Here is a 12,152-nt window from a genome sequence, read left to right as displayed (position 1 = left end):
GGTTTACAACAGCTACGAAATAGGAATCTTTGACGTGAATTTAATATTTTTACCGAATCTATCATGTGACCCTTGGCGAGTGTTTTGGCAATTAATTCCTGACATGCGATTAATAGTCTCTGAAAATCGAATTTGTGCTTTAGACACGTTATTCTGAACCGACTGGAACAAAAATTTGACATAAAATTGTAATTATAGTCACAAACCATACTAAATTTAATTTATTTAAATCATTGAGTTATCTTTGAGTTCTCATGTTTACATCACGTTATGAAAGTGCATTCAATTCCTTGTTGTATTTGGCTCAAAATTTGGCAGGTTTCTATACTATAATTGAAAATTTTGTTTATCGAATTATATCTAGTTGTTTGTAGATAGATTTTGTCTATTTCTTTATCTTCGATTTCTAATTATCGTTCTAATATTTATTCGAACAGCCGGATAGACAGAATGCCCAAAATTTGACAAAAATCTACAAATTTGGTTTTTAAACCTGTATACCAAATTTCAACCAACTAGCTCAAAGCGGTTTTGAGTTATCTGTGTTACAGACAGGCGGACATTTACCGAAAATGCATTTTTCTATCTCAAGTAGGTCTGAAATGTCGAAGTTCTTCAAAATCTGGTGCTCGAATTTTTTGACAATTACTGTATTTTCTTTATACTATGCATATGAGAAAGTAATAAATATATATTCACAAAAGTTTCTTCCAATAGATGCTCCTTTCGCATAGATTTACGTTGAAAAAAGGAACTTACTGAGAGATTTCCCAAATTGTTTCTGGACGAACAGATCCATCAAGATGAATATGAAGCTCCACCTGACAAGAAAAAAAAATGTTTATTCAATAGAGATATCTTTTATTTAAAAAGGCAGCTTTTGCATATTTACACAGTAACCCAAAATCAAAAGAAGTTTTGCAAAAATTAACCGATTTCTTTTATATTCGGTGGACCTATATTTATGACTTTGCCTTTCACCCAGCAACTAGAAGGTATTAGCATATTTTCAAATTGAAAAAAAGCTGAAAATAATTTCTACTAGACTGCACAGGAAATCTTTGAAATAAAAATGGCAGTTGATTATTGTGAGGGGCTGGAGATTTGGCAAAGATGCTCTATATTCTCAGACTCTACCTCAGCCCTTCAGGCAATACAATCCACAAACACTAAAAATAATAAAATCTGGAAAATTAAAAAAAATATAAAAAAAATAAAACTCTTGAGAAAGACTATGAAGACCAAACGGATTAGATTAAATAGGATTAAGGATCACATCGGAATATGCGGAAACGAGAAAGTAGATGAATATACAAAAGAGGCAGGACAAAAAGACCAAAGAGATACTGTAAACCCAGAATCATTCTAAATGTTAAATAAGGAAATTAGGAGAGAGATGACTAAAATGCAGTGTCAGGATAGACGGATAAAGTCGTGCAAAAAACGCATAATAAATGAATTCATACCGCAACCAAAAATTATGAAAAGAATATTTCACCCGATGATAGTGCAAATTATATCGGGACATGGAAGATTTCCTGAATACTTCTACAGATTCGGAAGGATGCAAGACAACACATGTGTTTACGGAGAAATAGGCTCCTTTCTACACCACATAATATAACATAATAGAATAAAAGAATAACATAATAGAATACCTAATAGAAGATAGCACGTAATAGAATAGAACATAATAACATAATAGAAAGATAATGGAATAGAATAATACATAATATACATAATAGAATTAGAACATAATAGAATATCTATAGAATAGAATAGAATATACATAATAGAACATAATAGAGTAATAACCTAATAGAACATAATAGAATATCTATAGAATAGAATAGAATATACATAATAGAACATAATAGAGTAATAACCTAATAGAACATAATAGAATATCTATAGAATAGAATAGAATATACATAATAGAACATAATAGAGTAATAACCTAATAGAACATAATAGAATAATAACCTAATAGAACATAATAGAATACATAATAACATATAGACATAATAGAACTAAATGAAATTAGAAGAAGAATTATTAAGGATAGTGACGACTTTAACAAAATATTACAATACCGTGAACATTTTAAATCATCAACAAAATGACAGAAAAGATTTATAACCTTTTACGGACAGTTTGAAAAGGCTATGGCTGTACTTAAAAAAATAATACTCCTTAAGTAATCAGCTGGTTCGTCGGGAACTATTGGTTTATTTTTGATTTAAGATAAATCATTCCATGATTCTGCTAAATTGTCTGATATTAAAATACTGCTATTTTAAAATTGTTTCATTTAAGTTCTGTTTATTGTGTGCATGAAACTTGCTAATGGAGGCCAGCCCCATGATATCATGACACTATTAAAAATGTAAATGTCGGTCCATCCGTCTTCTAATTTGTGAGGTATTGTAACTTCGCCTTTTTTATTTGCCATTTGACACACATATTTAACAGAATATTTCTTTAATTTTTAACAGTGGAAAAAAATCTTTCGTTTAAATATTTGATGAAACAATGAAAACGGTTTGAATTTCAGACCAACGATATAATTTGTTCTTGGAAATAAAGTAAATATATATGTAAAATTGCAAAATTTCAGGAAATATTTATACAACTTTCAAATCACATTATATATATATATGTGTGTGTGTGTGTGTGTGTGTGTGTGTGTGTGTGTGTGTGTGTGTGTGTGTGTGTGTGTGTGTGTGTGTGTGTGTGTGTGTGTGTGTGTGTGCGCGCGTGCGTGTGTGTAACATATTATTACAGCAGAATGCAGGTTCGAAGACACAGAAGACGTTGTATTTTCAATTTAATTTTAATATCCATTTCGTGAAAGCATTTTATTTATAAGCAGACACGGACAAGGCACATCCGCCACAAAAGCAGAAGTAAGAAAAAGCAAAAAAATGATCACTAGTCTTATATAACATACGATTTCCGGCCACGTGCCGATGGAATATATATGTTGACCTTTGAAAAGGGCAATGGAAGTATCACTTTCATTTGATACATAGTATTGATGGCGCACTATTTTTACAGTGGAATTCATTAAACCGAAAGTGGAATTGGATCAAGAAATAATACAATGAAATTATTATGTGCTAAATTAAGATAAAGCTTTAGACATTAATTTGGTTTAAATTAAGAGTTTAAAATATCATTATATATATATATATATATTGATAAGATGAAAATTTTACTTTTGTGCAAAAACATTTTCGCAATTTATTGTGAGAAAACGCAAAAATTCAGCTAACTTTTTAATTAATTAAAATTTTAAAAGAATCGTTCAAGGGTGCGCATCCCACCCTCCAAAGTTATATGCTCCAAATTCGTATTTCTTATTGTGTCATGTACAGCCATCACTGAACGAAGCAGTATCGGCAGGATTTATCCACATTTGCAGCTGTAGGTTAAATGGTATGATCAGTAGAGTGCCAATACTCACACACACACATCTTTATTGTTAGTAGAGGTTAGAAGCAACAATATTCGCCCGTTAATCAGACATCAAGAGGTTATCATGACGGGAAAAACAATCCAATCGTTCTGAAATAATTTAATCACCAAAATAATTTTGATATTATCATAAGAATTGAACTGCTTTTCATAATAATTTCTCTGCGTGAGTCGAAACAAATGATAACCTGAAGGAATAATATCTGGAGAATATAGAAAAAATGGGCAGCATATTCTAGCCAAGAATTTCTAGAGTTTCTTTTACTTTGAAATTTTAGAGGCACTTTGATTGTCCTGCATTATGTAAGCAAGCATTATCGTATTGAGTACAAATCCTTTCAATATCAGATGCCTGCAAAAAGAACTCAATAAAAAAAAGGGGGAGGGGAGAGATGCTATATTTATATACTCAAAAACATTATAGTTGGGTCATCGATCCATTTATCTATCAAACTTTGTAAGACTTTTTGACTTTTAAATTATTATTTCAATTTTATTAGAAAAATGAAAATTTTGAGAAGCTTTCGTACTTTGACAAAAGCATACAATTAATTGATTTGATAGTACATGCGCAATCGATTGATTCGATAATATAATGAAATTTGTTCCAATTTAATGATAAAAATTAAAACATTGCTACAGATTTTATATGAAATTAATTCTTAAAGTCATTAAATTGAGAGAAAAAGGTGAACAAAAATGAAATTACTATCATTAAAAAAGTAATTCTTAGAATTGTAAGTTACTAAAAATCGTTTTTAATTTCATTTATATAGAAAGCATATAATATTCAAACTCGGGATTTTGACGAAAATCACTGAGTTCAAAAAACACATTTTTGGAAAATGTGTTTTCCAGATATCTATGACAAAGAAAACTCAAAAATGCTTTCAGCTAGACAGTTGAAATTTGGTATACCATTTTAAAACCAAATTTGCGGATTTCTATCCATTTTTTAGTAAAATCTTTTCCGAGAAAGTTTCTTCCGTCAGCTGTTCGAATATAATTTAAGTCTATAATTACAAAACGAATAGATCTAGAAAGATAAAATTCGGTACACAAATTTAACATCCATAGTATCAACACCTATCAAATTTTGATCCAAACCCAACGATGAATTGACTGTTTGCTGGTCTGTACTTTCAGAAGCAAGTAAACGCAATACTTCGAAAATGCAGTGACTTAAATATATCAAATTTGGTATGGAATTTTTCACTACAAATGCAGTTTTATGCTATTTTTGGTCCAATCGTTTGTGAGAAACGTGTATACAGCATAAATTCCATTTTTGGTTACTATTAACGCATGCCAGGGATTCATTGTCAAAACACTCGCCAAGGATTTCACAATAGATTCAGTGAAAAGGTTAAATTCTCGCCAAAAATAAATATTTCGTAACTATTGCGTGCCAATGCCAATGCAAGGCGTTCCCTGGCATGACAAGTTTATTACAGAGTATGCGAGAAAATTTTGCGGAATCTACACTCGCTGTCTTCGAAATAGAATACCAGAAATTTACTTAATTACTTAACATATTTTAATCCACTTTGAGGCTTTGGAAACTTGATAATCATCTTTCTATAGCATTGAAGAAGCGTGTACCAAATTTCAAATAAAATGTTACAATATTGTAAATCTGAATAAAAATTAAACTGAAAACTGAAGATGTAAAAATTAATACCAATCATCGTTTGAAACATTCATATTAAAGCATGATCATAAAGTTAATTGGGATACTATTTCAGAACATCAGATATTAAATGATCGATTTTTTTAGGTAACTTTGAAAAAACTGAATATGATTAGTTAATTAGGATGCTATTTCAGAACATCAGATATTAAATGATCGATTTTTTTAGGTAACTTTGAAAAAACTGAATATGATTAGTTAATTAGGATGCTATTTCAGAACATCAGATATTAAATGATCGATTTTTTTAGGTAACTTTGAAAAAACTGAATATGATTAGTTAATTAGGATGCTATTTCAGAACATCAGATATTAAATGATCGATTTTTTTAGGTAACTTTGAAAAAACTGAATATGATTAGTTAATTAGGATGCTATTTCAGAACATCAGATATTAAATGATCGATTTTTTTAGGTAACTTTGAAAAAACTGAATATGATTAGTTAATTAGGATGCTATTTCAGAGCATCATATATTAAATGATCAATTTATTTAAACAATGTTCAAAAAACCGAATATGATTAGTTAATCGGGATGCTATTTCAGAACATCAGGTGTTAAATGATCAATTTATTTAGACAATGTTAAAAAAACAGAATATGATTAGTTAATCGGGATGCTATTTCAGAACATCAGGTGTTAAATGATCAATTTATTTAGACAATGTTGAAAAAACCGAATATGATTAGTTAATTGGGATGCTATTTCAGAGCATCAGGTTTAAATGATCAATTTATTTAGACAATGTTCAAAAAACCGAATATGATTAGTTAATTGGGATGCTATTTTAGAACATCAGGTGTTCAACGATCAATATATTTAGACAATGTTGAAAAAACTGAATATGATTAGTTAATTGGGATGCTATTTCAGAAAATCAGATATTAAATGATCAAGTTTTTTAGACAATATTAAAAAAACTGAATATATTAGTTACTTTAGTTACTTTTAGGGATGCTATTTCAGAACATCAGGTTTAAATGATCAATTTATTTAGACAATGTTGAAAAAACTGATTAGTTAATTGGGATGCTATTTCAGAAAATCAGATATTAAATGATCAATTTTTTTAGACAATGTTTAAAAAACTGAATTTGATTGGTTAATTGGGATGCTATTTCAGAACATCAGATATTAAATGATCCATTTATTTAGACAACGTTGAAAAAATTGAATATGATTAGTTAATTAGGATGCTATTTCAGAAAATCAGATATTAAATGATCCATTTATTTAAACAATGTTGAAAAAAATTGAATATGACTAGTTAATTAGGATGCTATTTCAGAACATCAGATATTAAATGATCCATTTATTTATACAAGGTTGAAAAAACAATATGATTAGTTTCTAGATATCAAAGAATGTGAAAATAGAATTGGAAAACACGACAAATAAGAATTTTTAAAAATAAATATAGACAAATAGAAATTTTTAATATATATATATATATATATATATATATAAAAAGAGAAATTTTTTAAATATAAAAATAATCTCATTTCTGAATTTGTAATTAAACATTTAGAGAAAATTACTGATTGTAGGGTTATGATGAAAATACGACTTTCTGATGTGGAATTCGATAAAACATACAAAAGCCTGCAATTATAATATGGAGAAAGAGGTAACTTGAATAGATCTTAAAAATGTTATCTTTCTTTTTATCTTCGATTTTTTATTTTATTTTGATCTTTGATTTTTATAAAAAGTAAGCACATCTTCTACACACAGGAGACGTGCTTATTTTTTTTTCGAGTGTTTTCAATGAATTAAAACACTTTATAATCTTTAAAGATTTCATTGTTCTTAAAAAAAAATCTTACTTGCCCTTAAAATCTTAAAAAACTTGGAATGTAGCAATATATGGCTTATCGGACACTAAAATCTTAAATATTTGTAATGAAAAATAATATTAAATAAATCATTTCATTATCATTTTTTGATACTAAAACATATAAAAAACGCATATAAAAATCATTGAAGAAAACTGAAGCGGTTTTTTTTACGTCTTAACTCAGAAAATGAAATTTTTTTAAAATACTGAAATATGAAAAAAATCGCATAAACCTTCTTCGATGATTTTTATATGCTTTGACTTCATGAAATGATTTATTTAGTATTATTTTTCATTAGAAATACCAGAAATTTTAACGTCCTATAAAGATAGTCATGTATTAACTTAACTCGCATATATTCATTTGATTTTCCTTTTAACGCACAGCAGTTGCGCTGCTGAAAATAACAAGCTACTTAAAAAGAGCAGAACTGTAGACAGACCGCAAAAGACCAATACAAAATTCAAACAAATTTGTCTTTATAGTTAATAAAACAAAAGTTTATAATACAATTTCGTCTATCCCCCCCCTCCCTCCAAGAATTTTTTTTTTTTTTTTTTTCCCTGTCTTTTAACGGTTAATCATATAGATAGGACAAGGTTTCACTTAATAGAGATAATATGAATTCTATAATAATTTTTTAAAAAATGAAGTAAACTCACCCTGTATTTAGGGATTTTGGAGGAATTGAAATGTTCTTTCCACTCTTCCATTTTTCTTTACCAGCTGCTACATGCAAGAACACACCTTGCTCTTTTTCTTTATCTCTATTTTCTTAAATTAAGGCATCCCTTTCTTATTTTATCTAACAGATACTCTATCGGTTAGATAACCTTGTGTTACACAAATCTAATCTAATAGTCATTCAGTCTGATTCCTCAAGCTTTGTGTTTAGCTCTTAAATGGTGTTATAAATAGTATCGACTTGTCAGTTCAGAAACAAGTAGCTCTGCAAAAGTAATTTTTCAATTAAGTCAATTCACGCTCGCCAGACAGGAACTAAACAACACGTGCGCAACATTTCGTAATTATCTGTTCGTAACGATTGCTTATTCTTTCTTGCTTAAACCTTCTGACGGCTGTACATTCAGACATCCACAGAACGGCCGAAATAACACCTGTTTCCTTTCTACCCCTTTTCTCAGCAAGGTCGTAAAACGGTGAGGGGCGTTCCCGCTGTCACTGTTGATTGGTGTCTCCAGAAAGTGTTTGAGGGTAAATGCGTAATTTACAGTACGCTTTCTGCTCGCCAGCTACTAAAATCTCTTGCTAAAATGCCGGTTTATCGGAAAGTTTTAATTCAAAAAGAAATTAATAAAATACTCTTTGAAGATTCAGATGAATGTACAGCCTTTGATATAAGTGATGAGGAAGATGCTGGATTTGACGCTTCAAACTCTTTTCAAGAAGAAAATATTTCTACTTTGTTAGAAAATGATTCTATTAACGTAGACGATATTGAAGTTTTCCGAAAATAGAAAACTCGGGTCAAATTATTAAATGGATATCAAATTTGATTGTAAATAAAATTATTTCCATTCCGAAATTTGACCAACTTTCAGGCCCAATCCATAATTTACAAATATCGGAAAGTATGCAAAAATAATAAATAAAAAAAATAAATGAATTAAAATGCTTATTGTTTCAGAAAACTGTGTTTAAAATAGTATTAATTATTTTTCAAAGCTCAATCTCCCCCTTACCAGTTCTTGAAACAGTTTTAATTATAAAATAACAAATTAAATATTCCTTTCTTAAAGAACTCTGCAAATCGTTTGAAAATTAGCTGATTTTTTGTGCATTGTTTAAATCAAAGGACATAATTAAAAAAATGTTAGCAAACGTTCTCTTTAGTTAGAAATTCAGAGTTTGATTGCTGTATTCATAAAATCGGACATTTTTTCGTAAAATGCATAATTTAGTATTCAACAGTTATTGTGGGTATGAAGATTCGTTTGGAAGGGAAAGGAGATGTTTTGATTTGGATAATTTTGGCAGTATACCTGGAAATTTTAATTGGTATATATCGACCAGAAAAATAATATTTTTTCCATAAAACAATATTTGCCCTGTGTTACTCTTCTGTCATTTTAAGTAAATAAATTTTAGTAAATTGTGAAAATTTACATTGTTAATGAAGTTATTTCTTAGATTTGAATCTACATATATCTTAATAAGTTTTCAACATTAGAACATTATTCTCTTTATATTCTAATAAATAAATGCAAGCAATTGCTTTGGGATTTAATTAATACATAATTAAAATTTTAAAGAATTTTTAAGTACTTGCAGTAAGTGATATCAATAACTCTCAAAATGAAAAGAAAAAAAGAGAGAGAGAGAGAGAGATAACTCCTGAATGATTAAATTTTCTGATGCAGCAATGATTTTAATGAATATGCAAATATACTATTTCAATTCTACATTTCAACATCAAACGTGTCTTTCCGTAATTTATAAATTATTATCAAATATAACGGTAAAAAAAAAAACACGGAACGTCTGGAAAATCTTTAGGCGAAATTATAAAGTATTTGTAAATTTTGTATACAACCCCTTATTTTTCAGCAGTAATTTGACTACAGGGATAGGGTGATACAAGTACTCCCCCCACGCTGCAAATGAACTCTAGACCTCAAGAAGGTGGAGGGAAATGCTCGTCTTCTATCGTTTATACTTCTGGCCGTTTTCGATTTTAAAAGAACTGCATTTCAAAGAGCAAAGGAATTCAGAGGGTTAAACATATTGTAATATATTTATTTCAGTATTTAAATTTATTGATAGTTTCACATATTATTTTCTTATATTTTTATTTGCTTTTTTCTATATTGCAATCTGAAAAATATGTAGCCTATCAATAAAAGATGAAAATAAGTCTTGTTTTCAAATCTTAAGATAAGTAATAGAGCTTTTTTTTTTCATTGAAAAGAATCTCATGACGTAGATCTAAATTTTAATTTGTCTTCAGATCTCGATTATTTCAATGACTATGATTTTACAAGGTATTCATACTCATTCTCTTTTGTTGTAGTTATGTCATAATTTATTGCACTCTAAATATATATATATATTATTAAATACTTTTAAAAGAATAGTTTTATGGATGGAATTCTATTCACCTTTTTTTCTCAATAAGTTTCTAAAATATTTTTCAAACTAAGTTAATAACTTTACCTTTCTATTATATAATTTTTTAAAAGTAAACATTGCATTTTTATTTCCTTTGTGATTTTTAGATAGCCAGTCACCTGACCTACGACATATGAAGTTTGTTTTGCCAATATTGTTTCAAATATTTTAAGAAAACTATTACGCCGCAGTTAAGTATTAGGGTTGCTAAAATGAAAAGTGGATAAGTTAAATGAAAATTATATATTTATAGGAAATCAAAAGAAATGACCATAGGCGTTGTAACACAGGTCCCATCATATAGGCAGCTGGCCTATGGTAAAGATGATGGTCGATTTTTGAGGAATTCTTGCATGCCTCCTTTCACTTGATCATGAGAATGAAGTGTCTCCTGTAATGCCCTCTTAAGTGACCCAAAGATATAGAAGTCACAGGGTGACAAATCTGGAGTAATCGCAATTTGGGCAACCCTTATCTTTAAATTGCATTTAACACTGAAATGGTATCAAAGTAGAAAATCTTTTGTAAAAAAAATGAATCTAAAAAAAAAAGCAAATGAATTTAAAATGATATTTCTAGTTTTCTTTCAAGCAGCACTGGTGGCAACACTAATAACTTTCTGGTTTACCTTTTTGGCTAGCAGTCGTTTGAATACCTAAGCAATTCATGCATTAACCCGGTATTGTGTCTGTGCGTTTTTTTTTTTAAACCTATAATAGAACGTCCAGTGATATCAAACGAAGGAAAATGTGAAAGAAGACAGTGCGAGAGTCAGCCAATTTGAAAAGAAAAGCTGAAAAGGTTGCAATTTCCAACGAGACTAACTTTTGCCATGACCATCAGAAAGTCACAAGGTCAATTTGACAACATTGGTCTGATTATTAATGATCAAAGTGCAATATTTTCACATGGTCAATTGTATGTAGCATTACCCATAACAAAATCTAGAGTCGGAATTAGAATCCAAGCTAAAGTAATCATGTATTAAAGACATTGTTTTTAAAGATGCTCTTTGTTAATAAAAACTAAACAAAACATTATATTAGTATCTTCTAAAGGTTTTGGAAAAGTAATTATTTAATTTGTTTACATTTTTTTTAGTTCCATGTTTTAATTCTTTATTTCTGTAGAGAAAGTTAAAATTATAAAGAGATTTTATCTAAATTTTAACTAATGCTAAATTTTTTCTTTTTTAAAAATTTGTAATTACCTTTTTTTATTACATGTTTAAAAAAGATTCTATTTACTTTTATTGTCTAGAGGGAGAAAATTAACCCCTCAAGAAATCCCAATAACTTGGACATGCATGATTAAAGGGCAACATTGTGGTTGCAGAGCAAAAGCGAACAGGGGATGAACCCGCTAGTAGTATAATAATAAATTATCTGAAATACAAAAACGTTAAAGTGAAGAGATTAAAATAAGTTACAACAACAAAGTAATTAAGATGACCAGATAGTTTATTCAAAAATTTACAAAAGCCATCCAAAAAATTTCAAAAAACAAGCTAATTTATGAATTAGAATTGGGTCCCTTCTTACGACCGAATGTTACAACGACATTCACAAATCGGCGATTGTACTGCATACGCCTCTTTGCTCTGCCAGTTTTCTTCTTTTTCTTTTCTTGCTTCTCTACTTTTGGTGTCTGGCCCTTTACTTTACCAGCTCGAGCCAATGATCCATGGACTTTGCCTGCATTCAAGAGAATAACATTTTTAAAGCTTCAAAATTTACCAACTTCAAATATACCATAATTAAAAAACATCTTGTAGTGAATAGCTTATAAGCCAGCTAACAACTAAGCTGCATGAGCGATTGCTTTTGTATCATGGTCATGTTACTGGACTGCAAACCATAAGGTCCCAGTTATAAGCTTAACTTAATCTCTGTTTATAAGATAATTTAAAAGAAATTCATTGAAATCATGCTTTAAAATTATTTTGCCTTACATTTATTAAGTAAAATTTAGCCTGAAAATAATACTATAAGAAACAATACAGTAGAAAAGAAAATAA

The 12,152-nt window shown here is 29.0% G+C and overlaps 2 protein-coding genes across 3 annotated transcripts in view; both read right to left on the bottom strand.

The window, feature by feature from the left end:
- LOC129975048 (adenosine deaminase-like) overlaps positions 1 to 8,079 on the bottom strand; it is a 35,669-nt gene extending 27,590 nt beyond the window's left edge. The window contains exons 1-2 of the mRNA XM_056087921.1: positions 7,669 to 8,079; positions 760 to 821 (exon numbers count right to left, since the gene is read on the bottom strand). Coding sequence (XP_055943896.1) covers positions 760 to 821; positions 7,669 to 7,719 — 113 coding nt within the window. The 5' untranslated portion in view covers positions 7,720 to 8,079. The remainder of the gene's footprint in view (positions 1 to 759; positions 822 to 7,668) is intronic.
- Positions 1 to 12,152, bottom strand: part of LOC129975052 (FAU ubiquitin-like and ribosomal protein S30) — a 140,644-nt gene that overhangs the window by 122,945 nt on the left and 5,547 nt on the right. Inside the window, exon 4 of one of the 2 annotated variants that reach the window (XM_056087927.1) lies at positions 11,635 to 11,829. In XM_056087927.1, coding sequence (XP_055943902.1) covers positions 11,648 to 11,829 — 182 coding nt within the window. In that variant the 3' untranslated portion in view covers positions 11,635 to 11,647. Of the gene's footprint in view, positions 1 to 11,577; positions 11,830 to 12,152 lie in introns of those variants that run through there. The other variant, XM_056087926.1, reaches the window with a different exon arrangement.

The sequence above is a fragment of the Argiope bruennichi genome, chromosome 7 (assembly GCF_947563725.1).
Source record: "Argiope bruennichi chromosome 7, qqArgBrue1.1, whole genome shotgun sequence".
Classification (NCBI taxonomy): domain Eukaryota; kingdom Metazoa; phylum Arthropoda; class Arachnida; order Araneae; family Araneidae; genus Argiope; species Argiope bruennichi.
This window is presented reverse-complemented; position numbering and strand designations above follow the sequence as displayed.